Source organism: Lepus europaeus, chromosome 3 (assembly GCF_033115175.1).
Source record: "Lepus europaeus isolate LE1 chromosome 3, mLepTim1.pri, whole genome shotgun sequence".
In the NCBI taxonomy this organism is placed as follows: domain Eukaryota; kingdom Metazoa; phylum Chordata; class Mammalia; order Lagomorpha; family Leporidae; genus Lepus; species Lepus europaeus.
The window spans coordinates 57,013,342-57,030,399 of record NC_084829.1 but is presented as its reverse complement, the minus strand read 5'-3'; the positions used below and the strand labels follow the sequence as shown (position 1 = coordinate 57,030,399).

The 17,058-nt window shown below is 38.8% G+C and overlaps 1 protein-coding gene across 1 annotated transcript in view; it reads left to right on the top strand.

The window, feature by feature from the left end:
- LOC133755991 (dystonin-like) overlaps positions 1 to 17,058 on the top strand; it is a 492,822-nt gene that overhangs the window by 416,754 nt on the left and 59,010 nt on the right. Inside the window, 7 exon segments of the mRNA XM_062186300.1 lie at positions 2,169 to 2,328; positions 2,538 to 2,864; positions 4,495 to 4,579; positions 5,641 to 5,882; positions 6,791 to 6,997; positions 15,329 to 15,448; positions 15,645 to 15,752. Of these exon segments, the coding sequence (XP_062042284.1) occupies positions 2,169 to 2,328; positions 2,538 to 2,864; positions 4,495 to 4,579; positions 5,641 to 5,882; positions 6,791 to 6,997; positions 15,329 to 15,448; positions 15,645 to 15,752 (1,249 nt within the window).

Here is a 17,058-nt window from a genome sequence, read left to right as displayed (position 1 = left end):
GTAGTGTTTTCAGGTTTCATTTTTCAAAGTGAAAAATGGCCAATGTGCTGTTTCAAAGGAAAAAAATACAGTGTGCTTTGGGAACTTGCGATAGGAGGAACCTGGTCCAGTGCCAAGGGAGTGACACAAAGCTATGTTTTAACTGAGAAGTTAGAGTTGGCTGTGAAACGTGGCCGGTGGAAGGGTGCCCTAACTTCGTGAAGGCCAGGAAGCCAGCAGCACGGCCTCTCTGTATCTTTGTTTTTCACATTTTCCTTCTGCCCAAATTTCAACCACTACTTCATCTTCTACTTTGAAGCTACATTGAGTGTTCTTAAATAGAAACTGCATTGAAGAGTAGCCACTTAGACTGGTGGGGCTGAAAATTGATGAGCCACCAAACAAAATAAGCATGTTCCATACATTTCTACCTTCTTGGGAGCTAGAAGGTGAAGCAGATTTAGCTACTCTTGAATTTATGGAGTAGGGTTAATTACAATTTCAAGACCATAGCACAAGGTGCTTCTAAGGCAGCATGGTGTCTTTCAGTGTGTGTTGAGGCACCCGTCTGTGTAATGCCCCAGGTTGGCCTGGCTGGAAGATACTGTCAGTGAATTTTTTTAAATGACAGAATAACTGGATCTCAGCTTTACTGCCATAATTGGTCTTCTTTCTCTAAAACCTTCTCACAATTGGATTAAATGGAGAGAATATTGGTAATAATTATGATATACACCTATATCTCCTCATAATTTAAATCACGTGTATTAAACCCAATCATAAAATACTTGCGATTGGACATCTGAATTTAGGCAAAAAAGAGTCATACATAGTTAATTAAAAAGTTAAAAAGAACACAGTAATTTTATTCTTTTTGGAGGGTCAAATGTATTTCAACCGAAAGCTTTAAAAAACCATGTGTATTTAAGTTGTGATATGCTACATAAATTGTACACAGTAGCTTGTGGCAATTTCCTCTAAAGTACTTTGTCCCCATTTTACACTGATTTCTTGAATTGTGTAATATTCCTAAGAATCAAACGTAGTAAGAAGTGACGACAGCAACAACTGTTGATTTCAGTAGAAATGATTTCCAGGATTTTGTACTGAATGAGCTGCTCTGGCTACAGACCAGCATATTCCCTTATGCTAGAGAAGGTTGTGGACAGTAAAAGCAGGTTTTATACATGGCTCTTCTGCAACGGAGGAAGCAGGATTGTTTTCTAAAAGTGTTTCACTGTTGGGGCCAGCGCCGTGGCTCACTTGGTTAATCCTCCGCCTGCGGTGCCGGCATCCCATATGGGTGCCGAGTTCTGGTCCCAGTTGCTCCTTTTCCAATCCAGTTCTCTTCTGTGGCCTGGGAGGGCAGTGGAGGATGGCCCAAGTCCTTGGGCCCTGCACCCGCATGGGAGACCAGGAAAAGCACCTGGCTCCTAGCTTCAGATCGGCATAGCTCCCACTGTAGCGGGCATTTCGGGGGTGAACCAATGGAAGGAAGACCTTTCTCTCTGTCTCTCTCTCACTAACTCCACTGTCAAATAAATAAATAAATAAATAATATTTTTAAAAAAGTGTTTCACTATTAAGTAAAAATCTAAGGAACATTTCTACCCTGTTTTGATATTTGAAACCATAACATAGTAAATATTGCTTTTGGCAATTATATTTGACACTGTACTTTTATAAATTAGGGATCCCTGTTAATGCCAGTAAGCAGTGAAGGCAGGGCAGTGGGGGAGGGGGAGGAGATGGGCGTATGTTCTTTGGACCTTTTGGTTAAAATCATTTTCTATAACTAGTGCTCCAATTGAAATTAAGATATAAAGCCCTTGAAACAGGCCTGGCACAGGATGGCTGTTTGAAAACTATTATGTGTTTTTGCTGCTATTGTTACTATGACATTGCTATAATTATGACTATAATTGTTACCATAATTATTATTAAAAAAGATTACTTTGGATTTTCCTGAGAATCAGGTACTTGAGGGTGGTCTGTTGTTCAACTTTAATCCTGTTTAGTATAAGAAGTATTCTGCTGTGTCCTTTAAGTGTTAAATATTTAAATTTTAACCTTATATGATTTGTGCAAAAAATGTTTAGAATGAAATGCAGGAGCATGATTCAAGATTTTTGTTGGATGTTTCACACATTCTTCATCCCTAAATGACCTTTATCTTGGCACTTTTGTAGGAATCGTCAGTTGGAAGGTATCTCCGTGGTAGCACAGCAATTTCATGAAACCTTAGAACCACTGAATGAGTGGCTTACAACCATAGAGAAGAGGCTGGCGAATTGTGAGCCCATAGGAACCCAAGCGTCTAAACTTGAGGAGCAAATTGCACAGCACAAAGTAAGATGCTAATCACACATAAGTAAGACTCAGTTTTCCATTTATGTTGTGGTTTTTGACATAAATTTGAGTTATGTACTATTGTTATGTTATGCATACTTATAAACTAAATTCATTTCAATTGCCATCTTTTAGTTCTGTTTATGTTTTTCATTTTTATTTGTCCATCCTTTTTGTTTTTCTTCTTTCTTTTTGTAAACTGTATTTAGGCCTTGGAAGATGACATCATCAATCACAATAAACATTTACATCAAGCTGTTAGCATTGGCCAGTCCTTAAAGGTTTTGAGCTCCAGGGAGGATAAAGATATGGTGCAGAATAAACTAGACTTCTCTCAAGTATGGTACATTGAGATTCAAGAGAAAAGTCACAGCAGGTCTGAGCTCCTCCAGCAGGCCTTATGTAATGCTAAGATTTTTGGGGAAGATGAAGTTGAGCTGATGAACTGGCTGAATGAAGTGCATGGCAAACTCAGCAAGCTCTCAGTCCAGGATTATAGCACTGAGGGGCTATGGAAGCAGCAGTCTGAACTTCGGGTATTTGGATTTATTTTATTTTATTCTATTTTATTTTATTCATCTCAGTTGTCATTGTTTTCTCATATTATTTCTGTATTAATTTATGTCTATTATGATTTAAGTGAATCAACTATATTCCAAAAAGGCTTTTCCTGTGTATATAGATTACTCTTTTTTCTTTTTTAAGATTTATTTATTTATTTGAAAGGCAGAGTTATAGAGAGAAGAGACAGAGAGAGCTTCTATCTGCTGGTTCACTCCCCAAATGGCCACAACAGCCAGAGCTGGACCAGTCTGAAGCCAGAAGCCATGAGCTTCCTCTGGGTTTCCCACGTGGGTGTGGGGGCTCAAACACTTGGACCATTTTCTTCTGCTTTCCCAGGTGCATTAGCAGGGAGCTGGAACATATGTGGAGCAGCTGGGACTCCAGCTAGTACCCATATGTGATGCTGGAGCCATAGGTGGTGACTTTATCAGTTATGCCACAACACCAGCCCCTATAGATTGCTTTAAAAAAATAGATTTATTTTATTTACTTGAAAGAGTTACATAGAGAGGTAGAGACAGAGAGAGAGGTCTTCCATCCACTGGTTCACTCCCTAGATGGCTGCAATGGCTGGAGCTGACCTGATCCAAAGCCAGGAGTGGAGCTTCTTCCAGGTCTCCCATGTGAATGCAAGGGTCCAAGCACTTGGGCCATCTAGTACTGCTTTCCCAGACCATAGCAGAGAGCTGGATTGGAAGAGGAGCAGCCGGGACTAGAACTGGCACCCATATGGGAAACCAGTACTTCAGGCCAGGGCTTTAACCTGCTGTGCCACAGCGCCAGTCCCTATAGTTTGCTTTTAATAAAGTCACTTAAAAAAAAGAGGGCCGGCGCCGCGGCTCACTAGGCTAATCTTCCACCTGCGGCGCCGGCACCCCGGGTTCTAGTCCCAGTCGGGGCGCCGGATTCTATCCCGGTTGCCCCTCTTCCAGTCCAGCTCTCTGCTGTGGCCCGGGAGTACAGTGGAGGATGGCCCAAGTGCTTGGGCCCTGCACCCGCATGGGCCCTGGTCCGCCTGGGAGACCAGGAGAAGCACCTGGCTCCTGGCTTCGGATCAGCGCGGTGCGCCGGCAGCAGCGGGCTGGCCGCAGGGGCCACTGGGGGGTGAACCAACGGAAAAAAGGAAGACCTTTCTCTCTGTCTTTCTCTCTCACTGTCCACTCTGCCTGTCAAAAAAAAAAAAAAAAAAAAAAAAAAAAAAAAAAAGGAGAGATAGATTAGATTTATCCATTATCTTGTTTTTTTTTCACTTTTCATTTTGTTGCTTTACTTTCTTATTGTGTACAAAGACCTGTAAATAACTGATTCTCCAGAATTTCCACTTAGCCCATTTTCTCAAATCCTTAAGTATTTTCTGATAAAAAGAGTGCTGTGAATTATTGGAGATGAACATGGGTTATAGGACACCATGGTAGGAAGAAGAGGTCTAAACACAAGAACAGTAATGAATATATGGAAACTTGATGTGCTTATTCAAATACATCTCTATTAAGCACAGGCTTAATTACAGTTCTTTGAGGTCAACTAAATCCAATGTTGATTTACATTCTTCCCAGCCCTCCAATCCCCACCCCATGTAAAAACTGGTGCCTGTGTTTTTAGGTTCTGCAAGAGGACATCCTTCTCAGGAAGCAAAATGTAGATCAGGCATTACTGAATGGTTTAGAACTCCTTAAACAAACCACAGGTGAGATATCTTTCAAATCCCATTGTCATGCAGTCAGCATTTTTCTTTGCTTTCAAAAATAATGTAGGTACGGGGTGGGGGAGAAAGACAAAACACTTTATAATCTTGGAGGCCATTCCAAGACTTCGTCTCAGAGAATGCTTTGAAGAACAATCAAGGGGCTGGGGGAGGTGGTGGTTAGAATATGATCTCACTTTTTTCTCATGATCTCACTTGAGTTCTTGATGGACACTGTGTGTATTACTCATAACATAGAGCGCTTTGGCACAGGAGCTGGTCAGAGAAGCTCACGACAGAGTTACATTAGTTTTCCACTTGCGGAAGGCAGATGAACATGTAGGTTGTTGACAGTTGTATGTGTGTGTTTTTTTAATTTGTTTTATTTTAACATGGATTGCATCTCAGTGACGCACATGTTATGGCTATATACAAGCTTCATTTCTGCATGCTAAGAAAACAGAAACTTGCTTTAATATCTACATGGGGAGCTTTTAGAACAGCTCAGAGAAACTAACTTTCTTTAGTGATTCCTCTGACCATAGGAAAGTTTCACTGTCACTTTATCTGCTGCAGCAAGATGTGTGTGGGGGCAACAGTTCCCATTCAGTTATGAGTTGGAGAAATTCAACTTAGCATTGTAGAGCTTTGAAGTAAAAGTCTGCAGCCCAGGACACACTTGGCTCTGTCTTACCTAGAGTGATCCAAGCTTTTAAGCTATGAAGTCAGTGAACTTCATGAACCAATTCCAGGCAGTTTTTAACCTTTGTGCTTTGGAAACTGAAAGCACCATACAGACAGGTACAAAAGTGCCACTTTCCACAAAACTGAAGATCCTGTAGCCTTTTCTAATTTTTTACATCTTAAGTGTCAGGATTTGCCTAAAATCTTGCAAAAGACTAAAATCGAGAACATTGCTTCTCTTGGTCAGACTATCCTTAGAAAAATAAATTCCTTTTTTTTCCTCCCTAGAAAATCTCATCAGTGTATAATAATATCTGAAGAGACCCTCCTCCTCTCCCCTTTTTCTTTTCATAAAAAATAATATGCCTTTGGAATTTTAGGTGATGAAGTTTTAATAATTCAAGATAAATTGGAAGCCATTAAAGCAAGGTACAAAGACATTACGAAATTGAGCACCGATGTGGCCAAGACTCTGGAACAGGCACTACAGCTTGCAAGACGGCTGCACTCTACACATGAGGAGCTATGTACCTGGCTGGACAAAGTAGAGGTGGAGTTACTTTCCTATGAAACACAGGTTCTGAAAGGAGAAGCAGCAGGCCAAGCACAAGTGAGGCAAAAAGTACGCTCTGATTGTACATTTCAGATCTGTTTGTTTTCTTTTAGGGAGTCTTCTTCACACACCAAGTGAAATTCTGTTTGTCTTGTGTCACAACTAACATGCTGAAGGATGCCTCGGTGGGCGGGGACCCAACAAAAACTGGCAGCGTATCAACTAATTAAACTTTGAGGAGCCCAGAGATGAAAAAAGTGAATTATAATTTGTTTCGAGAGCCTTATAGCTGGGAGTGTGGTTTACACAAGAGACAGAATGATGAAGAGAGTGAAGGAGGGGGATGAAAATGATTGTTGTTTCAGAGACACACATAATTTGGTTGGAACCGCAGTATTTCTGTAAGATGAATATGTAGCAGGGGGTGTGTTTTCCTGTTTTATCACAAGAGTCGTATGCTGCCAGGCTCATCACTTGGCCTTTCAGAGCCATCATCCTCTGTTTTTTCATCCCTGAAGAATGACCACATGTGGCTGAAAGGGAGTGTGTGAGGTCAGGCTCACTGAGCCTATTATGATTCAACGGGAATGATTTAAAACCAGTGTCCTCGTTTTGAAGGCCACTGACTTCTGGTTAGGAATGTCTTCTTTATTGTACTTTTCCGTTACCTGATTACGGAGCGGTTCCCAGAAAGCAAAGAGTAATACATGTTAACTAGCCAGCTTCTGTTTCCCAGATTTTTAGTTTATATTAAATTATAACAATAAAACGTTGTAAGTGTTGACAAAGGAACTGTTCCTTGAACCTCTCCCTGGAAACACATTCCTTTTGGAAAAATAGCTTTAAATAACAAAGCTTTATTTAATGCCACTGAAAGTGAGGAGACCTAAGTAGATCCGTACTGGTGGGCACAGGCCTTGAGCCCTAAAAATGGCAAAAGGCAAAACCTGTGGCAATTCTTGCTTGTGTGTTTTCAGGAACTGAAAAAGGAAGCTAAGAACAACAAAGCTGTGTTGGACTCCCTGAATGAAGTGAGCAGTGCTTTGCTGGAACTGGTACCGTGGAGGGCGAGGGAAGGACTGGAGAAAATGGTCGCGGAGGACAATGAGCGCTACCGCTTAGTGAGCGACACCATCACTCAGAAGGTGGAGGAGATCGATGCTGCCATTCTGAGAGCACAGCAGGTAGGGACGAGTGGTTTGTTGTCCCGGCAATAAATTTGCTCCAGCTGTTCCCGGAGCCTGTACCTGAACAAAGATGTCTGTGAGCAGTGTTCCCATTCATTTCTCGTGCTTCAGAAATAAAAGGATAGATTTGAATAAAATTGGACCGGGCTACATCTAAGCGCCAGGGCAAGGCTAATCTGCACATTGTTCACAGCCATCTGCCTCACGCTGTTTCACAGGCTCACCCATCACCATCAGGCTCTGCAGCCCTGCTTTCCAAACAAAATCTTTTTGTCTACACATCTGCATATTACCAGCATTCATTTTATGTCTGGCCTAAATTTAATCTGTATGGGAGTAAATATTTTGAATGATAAGCCAGAACTAACTGTTCATTTGCATACAGCCATAGCAGAGAGAAAGTTGTTTTTTTTTTTTTTTTTTTTCAAAAGGAAACCATTTGGTTGGTAATGTGGAGTGTTTTCCAAAGATGACTGAAGGGGAAAATATTATGGCTTCTGACCTGTCTACGACTCATACAGAGTTTATACTCCAAGAGTTTTATAGGCACCCAACCCTTAGCCGCAGCTCCTCGGAAAACTGGAGGCAGTGAGAGGGGCCCTGGAAATAGGAGTTTAGAATACGTGTTTTGATTAACTTTTATTGAAATCTCTGTGAATATTTACATTAAGTCACCAGACTCTTATTACAGACTTTCTAGTATGATATTGCAGTGTGCCTTTAGAGCAGAGCTTGGGAAGGTGTATGACTAAGCTTTTACTAAGGCAAGCCAAAAGCAAGAAACACAAATCAAGCCGACTCTGTGGGAGCATCCAAAGTTAATTTTGTGATGTCGCTGTAAAAGTACAATTTATGTAGTCCTAAAGCATAACGCTCCTCTCCTCATTCTGGTACTGTGCTGTTGGATCCCACAAGCTGATAAAATGCAATAGCAAAAGCCCCGCCTAAGAGATTTTTGCGAGGGAGGGCATTCATGCCTGAGGAATGTATTTGCATGACTCTGTTTTTAAAGTTAGGGGGAATTTGTGTGTCTCATTATTATAGGGGGGAAAGTGTGTTTGTTTGTAAAGTTGGTTCAGCTATTTTAAAATACTGATTTTTTTTTCTGTTGAAATTTATTTCAGCATTTCAGAGCTAGCACTTAAGACTTCTCCATGCAGTAAAACAAGTACTCTATACTTTTGAGAGAAAGATTTTCATTGACATTGGCTATGGTTGATTAGTTCAGTGAAGTCAGACAATAATAAGGGCAAGGTCACAGACTGAGTTGGTATTGATTAGTATGCTCTAATGTGTGCCAACCTCATTAACTGTAACCCAATTTTATTCAAAGTTTTACAAATGTTCTCCAAAGTAGGAAGACAGTAACCAGATCAATGGAAGTCTTCTACAACCCAAAACATCATTTGGAAGAACAATGATTATTGTGGTTTTTACCTGGTAAAATGATTCCTTATAGAAAAATTTCTATTTCAAGAGTTTTCTGAAAGTTACAGAAAGATATACACACACACAGATGTGTAAATAATTTGGGCTATATCCTTCAAAACTTTTTTTGGGCAAGGTGATCAGAGAACGTGTATAGTAAAAAAGTCTTAGTACCATTAGGTCATACAGATAATATTAATCCCCTTAATATCATCTTACTCTTTATGTGTATATTTATATCTGCATTTTTTTCAGATACCTGTATGCCTGCCCAGTGAAATACTTCCAGTAAAGCTAAACACACTCTTACGTACACACATACACATTTAGAGCTGAGAGGAACATGTACAGTATGCAATATATAGGAAGGGGACTTCCCTGTGGTCCCACAGTTAGTAAGTGGCAGTGTTGCAGCTAACATGAAATCCAGATCTCATTTTACCTCTACCACACCATAGTGCCACCTTATAAATTCCATGATCCAGGCCGGCGCCGCGGCTCACTAGGCTAATCCTCCACCTTGCGGCGCCGGCACACCGGGTTCTAGTCCCGGTCGGGGCACCGATCCTGTCCCGGTTGCCCCTCTTCCAGGCCAGCTCTCTGCTGTGGCCAGGGAGTGCAGTGGAGGATGGCCCAAGTGCTTGGGCCCTGCACCCGCATGGGAGACCAGGAGAAGCACCTGGCTCCTGCCATCGGATCAGCGCGGTGCGCCGGCCGCAGCGCGCTACCGCGGCGGCCATTGGAGGGTGAACCAACGGCAAAAGGAAGACCTTTCTCTCTGTCTCTCTCTCACTGTCCACTCTGCCTGTCAAAAATAAAAAAAAAAAAATTCCATGATCCAGTTTTTTGTAACCTTCTTCAGTAATATCAAGAAAAATGCCATTATTACAGCCAAATGGAAATTTGCAATGAAATTATTTCCTGCTATAAAGACTATGGAACATGAAAATACAGCACTAAAAGGATCATGAAACATCACTGTCTAAGCAAGTTCAGGGACAGAGTAGGTACCTCTTTTTCTGGTTGGACAGAAGTTTACTTTTACATTTAAATGATAGGCTTCTAAATTCAATTTTCAAGTTTATAAAGAAGGTAATGTATCACTGAAATTATCTATAGGTGTTTGGAATAGGTGCTAAAGTTTGATAACAAAAATGTGTTCTCTATTTCAGCCAATGATAGTACATCCATGAACTATGAAAGGAGTGCTATCAAAAAAAAAGTGAATTTAGACATGAGTGTTAGCCACATATTTTGCAACTGTCTATTCTGTGTTGTATAAACAAATTATCTTCCATCCTGTATCTCTTCTCCATATGAAATACAGACGTGCCCCGACCTCCATTCATCTTTTTAGACGCACCTTGAGTCATATCCGCTTTGTTTTATCAACAGCAGCTCCTCTCCTGACCTCGGCCCTCGGCATCCCCACACCCACCAGTGACAGGGTGAAGATGGATGCTCTGAACATTACATGGCCATTTAAAAGTTTAGGGATTAACTGCTCTTTCCCAAATGCCCTGGCTAAATTAAACTCGGTTTGAAGTGACTGAATGTTCTGCCTTCCAAGCAGACGTCTCTCAATATATTTCGTATTTTGGTCCAGAGTTAAGGTGGTTTATATGCAGATCTACCTCCTTATAATGTTACAACCTCCTTTTTGGAGTTCAGCAAATGTGTAGGGTATTTGTGAGCTATCAGAGCACTGATCCAGAGCATACTGACTTCCAAACACCAACATGAAAGATGTCTGGGAAAACGTGGGGAAAAAGTTCAAGCTTGAAGGGGAAGGAAAAAGGAGCGTGGATATACTTGTATAAATTTAGTTTTCAGGAGTTCTGATTTGATATGGCTGGATATTCATGTTAATCATGTCACAATAATATTTATAATTTTGAAACTGTCGGGGCAAAGACTGTAAATTTAGGTGATGTTTGTTATTAATGGGGAAATAAATGGACGGCCTCAGTTATGGGTGAATAAGCGAGGGCTGTATGTACTCGTTGCTACCAGGTCACTAGCTCCCCAGTCTGATTCTATGGAAGAGGATATTCTTTAAAAAAAAAAAAATTGGACCTATTCATTGCTTTTTGGAAAAAAAATCTTAGTGGAACAGGCAGCTTAATATATTTTGACATTGAGCCCAGTGGCCTCCCTCTCACAATACATGCCATTTTCTGTGTGAGAAACTGTACGTGGGCCGGCGCCATGGCTCAATGGGCTAATCCTCTGCGGCGCCAGCACACCGGGTTCTAGCCCCGGTCAGGGAGCCGGATTTTGTCCCAGTTGCCCCTCTTCCAGTCCAGCTCTCTGCTGTGGCCTGGGAGTGCAGTGGAGGATGGCCCAAGTGCTTGGTCAGCGCGGTGCGCCGGCCGTGGCGGCCATTGGAGGGTGAACCAACGGCAAAAGGAAACCTTTCTCTCTGTCTCTCACTGTCCACTCTGCCTGTCAAAAAAAAAAAAAAAAAAAAAAAGGAAAAGAAAAGAAACTGTACGTAGCTTTTGCATTTTCAGCCTACACCAAGGTAGCATATTTTTTTTTTTTTAATTTTCTTTCTCCTGTTGCAAAATAAACTGGAGGAGCCTTGTGTGAATGGGGGAAGACACTTTTTCTTAAAAGAGGTCCAGACTTGTGTACTGAATTCAGACCGCTGTTTATGTTTAAACCTTAAAGCAACTCATTGTCCCTTTGCCTCTAATGAATGTACAGATGTCCAAAGTTGCCAAAATATGTGGATCTCCCTGAGTGTGGGAATCCTTGGGACTCCGGCAGTGCTCATTGCTTGGCTAGATAAAGGGGCACATAATAACCCCTGATATAAACGCCCATGAGTTGGTACTTTGGGCACGATTTAAACAAATAGCTCACTGGGTTGTTAGGCATCAGCTCTGGAGAAAAATAGCACCTGTTTGTTTATTTTAAAGGACCACAAGGAAATATCCCCTACGGAAGTGAGATTTGTTTATACCCTCCAGGTGTAGGAGGCTAGAAAATACAAGCTATGTTATGAATAATGAGAAGTAAAGTGGAAGGAAACTCTAATCAAAAGAAAGTGATCAGATCCCTAGCCAGGGGAAGGGAGTAAAAAGGATGTCCTTGAAGTTAAGGTCGACTCTTGTCTTTCTTAAACCCCTGTTTCCACATGGGAGGAACTTTCTGGATAAGTAAGAAAGCAAATTGTCAGAGACTAGAGAACTGTTTAAATATTAAATTATAATCTATTCCTTGATTGATTGTTGTGGTACTCTAGAACTTTTCATGAGATCACATGAAGCTCAAAGTCAAGATTATTATATTATATTATATTATATATATTATATATTATATTATATATATTATATTATATTATTATTACAAACAATGTAATACAGGAAGTAAGTACAGCTCTGAGGTCAGACCACCTAGGATAGAATCTCAGGTCCAACAGGTACTAGCTGGGTAATCTTTGGTAAGTTAGTTTGGTAAGTTAGTTAACTTGTCTCTGCTCTGGACTCTAAAATGGAGATGAGGGTAATACCTACATTTTACGATTGTCAGAATTAAAGGAGGTACTGCATGTCAAACACTTAGAACAGTGTATTCCGTAGAATGCTGGCCATGATTGTTCTAGAAAGTATTTTTCAGGAATATTTAGAGATGGCCACTTAACATGTCTTATACTAATTTTTAAGAATCTTTTTGTACTAATTTTTAGGAAACTTGAAATACTAACTCAACTGTAATAAAAATTAGAGTTAGAGTTGCTAAAGCTGATGGTTAGACATCCAGAGATGCTACTTATTGAAATATTTACCAGAATGCAGTTATGGGTGCTGAAATTATGAACAATTTACTTGGAAGTCAGTTTTTGCTATTTGTATAAGCAGTAAACAAATGTATTAAAACTTAGTCTAGTAAAATGTTCACCCTGTTGTTCCGTGTAAAATGAGCCATTTTTATGGCCCATTAGAAATGCATGTTAGCTAGTCATTTGAATGAGTCATAAAGGCCTTGCTTTATACTACGCAGTCAAATGCTCTACCCCTGAGCTATACCCACTACCTTGCTTTACTATTAATTGCTTAATACAGACCCTGTGACTGTTCTGTTTGTTGTTTCACAATAAATATTTGCTAATTTAATTTTTAAAATATCTCAAAAAGTAGAAGGGAAATTTTTGCTTGAAGTCTTGTTTTCTCTTAGCAGAACAAATATTTGACTTGGTTAAAGAAACAGTATGTTTGAGTTTCAGTTTTCCATTCTGGTGACTTGTATGGTCTCCTCATACTGCTTTTCACTGGATACTTGTTTTTTATTTAAAGGAAGGAGACATGGTATTAACATTATATTAACACTTAATGGCCTGAATTTACTGTCATAAAATACTGTCATACTTTTAACAAGTAAGAAGGCTGGTGTTCATCTTATTTTTCCAATGTCTAATAGAAGACAAAAAATCCCACTGTTAAGTTTTATTCAGCAATATTGCAGCATTTACACTCAGGTAGAAAGGCCTAGACTTGCTTTCTGAGTCTTAACACTCTTAAGTGAACAACATAATCAAGTTCTACCCACAGCATCATGGTAAATGCCTTGGAAACTAATAATCCACACATAAAAGTCTCTTCCTCTTCCTTTTCATGAAGATTCTTTCTCCACAAAAATCCTGAATTAGCCAGTGAAATGTTTTTAGTTTGTTTTCATATTGATCAATAATTTATCATGAATAGTTTGATTTGAAAAATGTTGAACTAGATTCACATAGACTTTTTCAAATAGTTTCTTGGTTTCCTTGTAGTTAACGGAAGTCTACCTATAAACTTGACAAATATTAAGAAATAAATTATACTCCATATTGATCAGAGTATAATTTATAGAAACATCAATTAGGACAATCTACCCAAGGAGAATTTAGTGGTATAGATGTAAAAAAAAGAAAAACTGGAATAAATTGTTAATCAAATTTGTTTCAAAGCACTTGTTGATATACATGCAGTTGTAAGAAATAATAGAGAGCCCCACCAGCCCCTCTACTGTTTCCCTCATGGTACCATTTTGCAAAATTACATTACAGTATCACAAGCAGGATATTGACGTTGACACAGTCAAGTTATAGAACATTTCTGTCACCATAAGGATCCCAGTTGTTGCCCTTTTGTAGCTGTGCCCCTTCCCTCCCAATTCTCCCTCACCCCCTGCTAGCTCCTGCATCAATCTGTTCTCCATTTTTGTAATTTTATTATTTGAAGAATTTTAAAGGAATTGTGTGGCCATAGCCACTTCATCTTCTCCCTCTGGGACTCTGCTGACAATGATATTAGATATTTTGTTGTAGCTCTACGGGACACTGAGTCTGTGGTTTTTCTTTTTCCAGTCTTTTTCAGTTATTCAGCTTGGGCAGTTTCTATCGTATCATCCACTTCACTGAAGCTTTCATTTGTCCCCATTCATTGAGCTCACCCACTGAATTTTTTTTTTCAGTAATATTTTAGAGTTCTAAAATTTTCATTTAGTTCTTCTTTCTTCTCTGAGCCTTTGTTTGTTTTGGTGAGGCTGTCTATTTTTGTTGCTTAGGGGTGCTTATCATGAGGAACAGGAAAAAAGTCTTCTACTCTGTCTTTCCATGTGTCCACATATTGTTGCACAGAGTTCTAATAATATGAATTATTATCTTACCTGGTTTCTCGTCTATACCCTTCTCTCCCCTCACCAAGTTATTCCCCTATTCCAATATGGATTTCTTCTCAAAAAATGAGAAATTCTGGCAGTAATGGACTTGAATATCTGTGATATCAGTTCCCCAGTAAGTCTTCCAATAGAGGCCATTGTTAGATAACATTTGTCATTGGTACTTGTACTTTCCCATTTCATTTATGATAACTACTTGGCCCTGGAGGTGCCTTGTATTTATGTGATGCGAGGCATTGAAAATATCCAAATTCTTTGACTTGATAGTTACTTCTAGGAATCTGTACTAAGAAACTAATGAGAATTGCCAACAGAGATTTATATACAAATATACTCATTACAGAGTCGTTTATATAATAGCAAGAAAGTGCAGACCGCCTCAGTGAGAACATCCAGGGATGCTAGAATACAATGATGTATTTTTAAAAAATCACACTTGAAAGAACATGACATGGGAAATGTTCATAATAAATGAATACTATATGGCATTATCCCAGACCTTCACAAATTTTTATCACTCTTGGAAGAAAATTCACTAAAATACCAACAGTATTAAAAGTATTAACTCTAAGTTTTAACTTTCTTCTTTTTTATTTTGCTTATGGATTTCTTCCATGTTCATGAATTACTGTTATTATCAGGAAAATAAAACCTCTTAAATATTAAGAAAGCTCTTGATAATGTTTTCTGCCATTATTAAAAGAGATATTAAAAATGATTAATTTCCAAATATACTGTCCATACAGGCACATAAATTTGCATGTGCATTTATATACACACATAGTATAATTAATAAATGGGAGCATGTCATTCTTTCACTGAGAATTGTGTATTTTGATAGCAGGATTCTGCTTGTATATCTTATGGGCCGAGATGACAGATGAAATGGTTAAAAGATAGTATCAAGCTGTTGACTTTTGTGCCTGTTACATTGGATGGTACCCTGGAAGAGCAAGTTATTAGGACTACTAGGCAAGAAAACATGCTAGCTGTCCTGAAAGCATTAATGCCATGTCACAGGTTCATCCCTTTTTAAGAGTTTGTGTTTAATTACTCAGTGGAAGGTTCTCCTTTATAACTCAGTCATTATCATGAATTATTTCAGAATGCCATGAAGAAATAAGCTCAGATTTTCCACTTGTGTGATAAAGATATTGAAAGTAAATGAGGATAGGTGTTTTTCTGGCACCAGTTACAGGAACTTGCTGACCTAATTATTTATCTTTTGTTTAGTTTGACCAAGCAGCTGATGCTGAGTTATCCTGGATTACTGAAACAGAAAAGAAATTGATGTCTCTTGGTGATATCAGGCTTGAGCAAGACCAGACCTCTGCTCAGCTGCAAGTTCAAAAGGTGAAGAAATACATTTCCAGTTGCCATCTAAATTATTTGCTAGTGTGCTCCAATTCTAGAAGATGTGCTTGCATGATTTACTTCTCGAGACCTTGCTAGTGTAACTTGTTATTTTTAACTGCTTTGCCTAATTGTTTTCAGTTTAGTCACATACTTTGCTTCTCCTTTTTAAAAATCTTTATTTGGTAAATCACAGACTTTCACCATGGAGATTCTGAGACACAAGGATATTATTGATGAACTTGTTAAGTCTGGGCATAAAATCATGACCACATGCAGTGAAGAGGAAAAGCAATCAATGAAGGTATAATCTTGTCTGTGTGACTGGGAGTGTGGCTCTTCAATACACAGCATGTGTTGAGCTTTCAGTCTTAGAAAAGCACTTTGTCTTCATCCACAGATGCTCTTTAAGCAACAAAATCATTAGTTTTAAATAAGGCATTTGTTTTTAAGCTGACAGAATAACAGTGAAAGGACTGTTCCTTAAGTGAATGACTGTGGGGACAACTTTTTCAATAGGCATAGAAGCTATAAGGTTTGAGCCACATATTACACATTCAGCTAACATTAGCTGTTGTATTGCTGTTATTATCAATATAAGTTGTTATATATGTGCATTGTTGTTTATATGCATCAGGAACATCTCAGTCCCTCATGCTGGAACAAAAACCAAAATATGTGGTTCTGTCTAATACCGAAATCCACTCTGCAGAGTTATGGTGAGCTATACAGTGAAAAACTGAGCCGAATAATTAAGGAAGCATAATAATCTTTTAAATTGGTAGAAAACCAGCCACAAAATGATATGTTTTTGTTTGATTCCTATTTAGACATTTAAGGAATCTAAAGAAATTAATGCATATTAATGCTTCTGATAGGAAAATATCCCTTGGCAAAAACATATACACAAAGGGCTATGCTTAAGACCATATTTTAAGAGTACACATTTCTTTTAGGGTGTAAGGTGTATCATAGATAAAGTGATAGAATGCAGAATACAGATATAGTAACGCTTTCTCTTTTATTTATACCCTAAAATAGCAATATACTTGTCTGTAAGTGAATCTTCATTATCTTTATGAAGATTCTCATATGAAAAGAATAGATTGTCATGAAATAGTTTCTGGATTATTTTATGATATATTGAATTACTGTTGTGTTTTGTGTGCTTTTGAGTTTTGTTGTGAATTAATACTATAATCTAGATCACCGTGACCACCCCATAAAATCAACATAGAACACAATATTCTGCTTTGATTCTAAAATATGTAACAAATTCTGTTGGCTAGCGTGACCCACAATTTAATTTGCAAAGGGTAATCTTTTTTTTTTTTTTTCTGGAAAATAATCTAATTGTTTTTAGAATCGTATGAGTTTCTTTTTTTTCTAACCTCAAAGATCTTGAAAAAATGACTGGAGAATTTTGCTTACTGAGTTTAGAGAGCTCAGTGCCTGATTCCAAAAAGTTAAGGCCTTTCTTTAATTTAAAAATTAACTTTTACACACAGGAACAGCTAAAATCTAAAAAGCTTTTGTTGCTTTAACTTACATTTGTTGTGCTTGCCCTGTACCAGGTGTACAGTGCTGGACAAAGTATTCTGTATCATGCA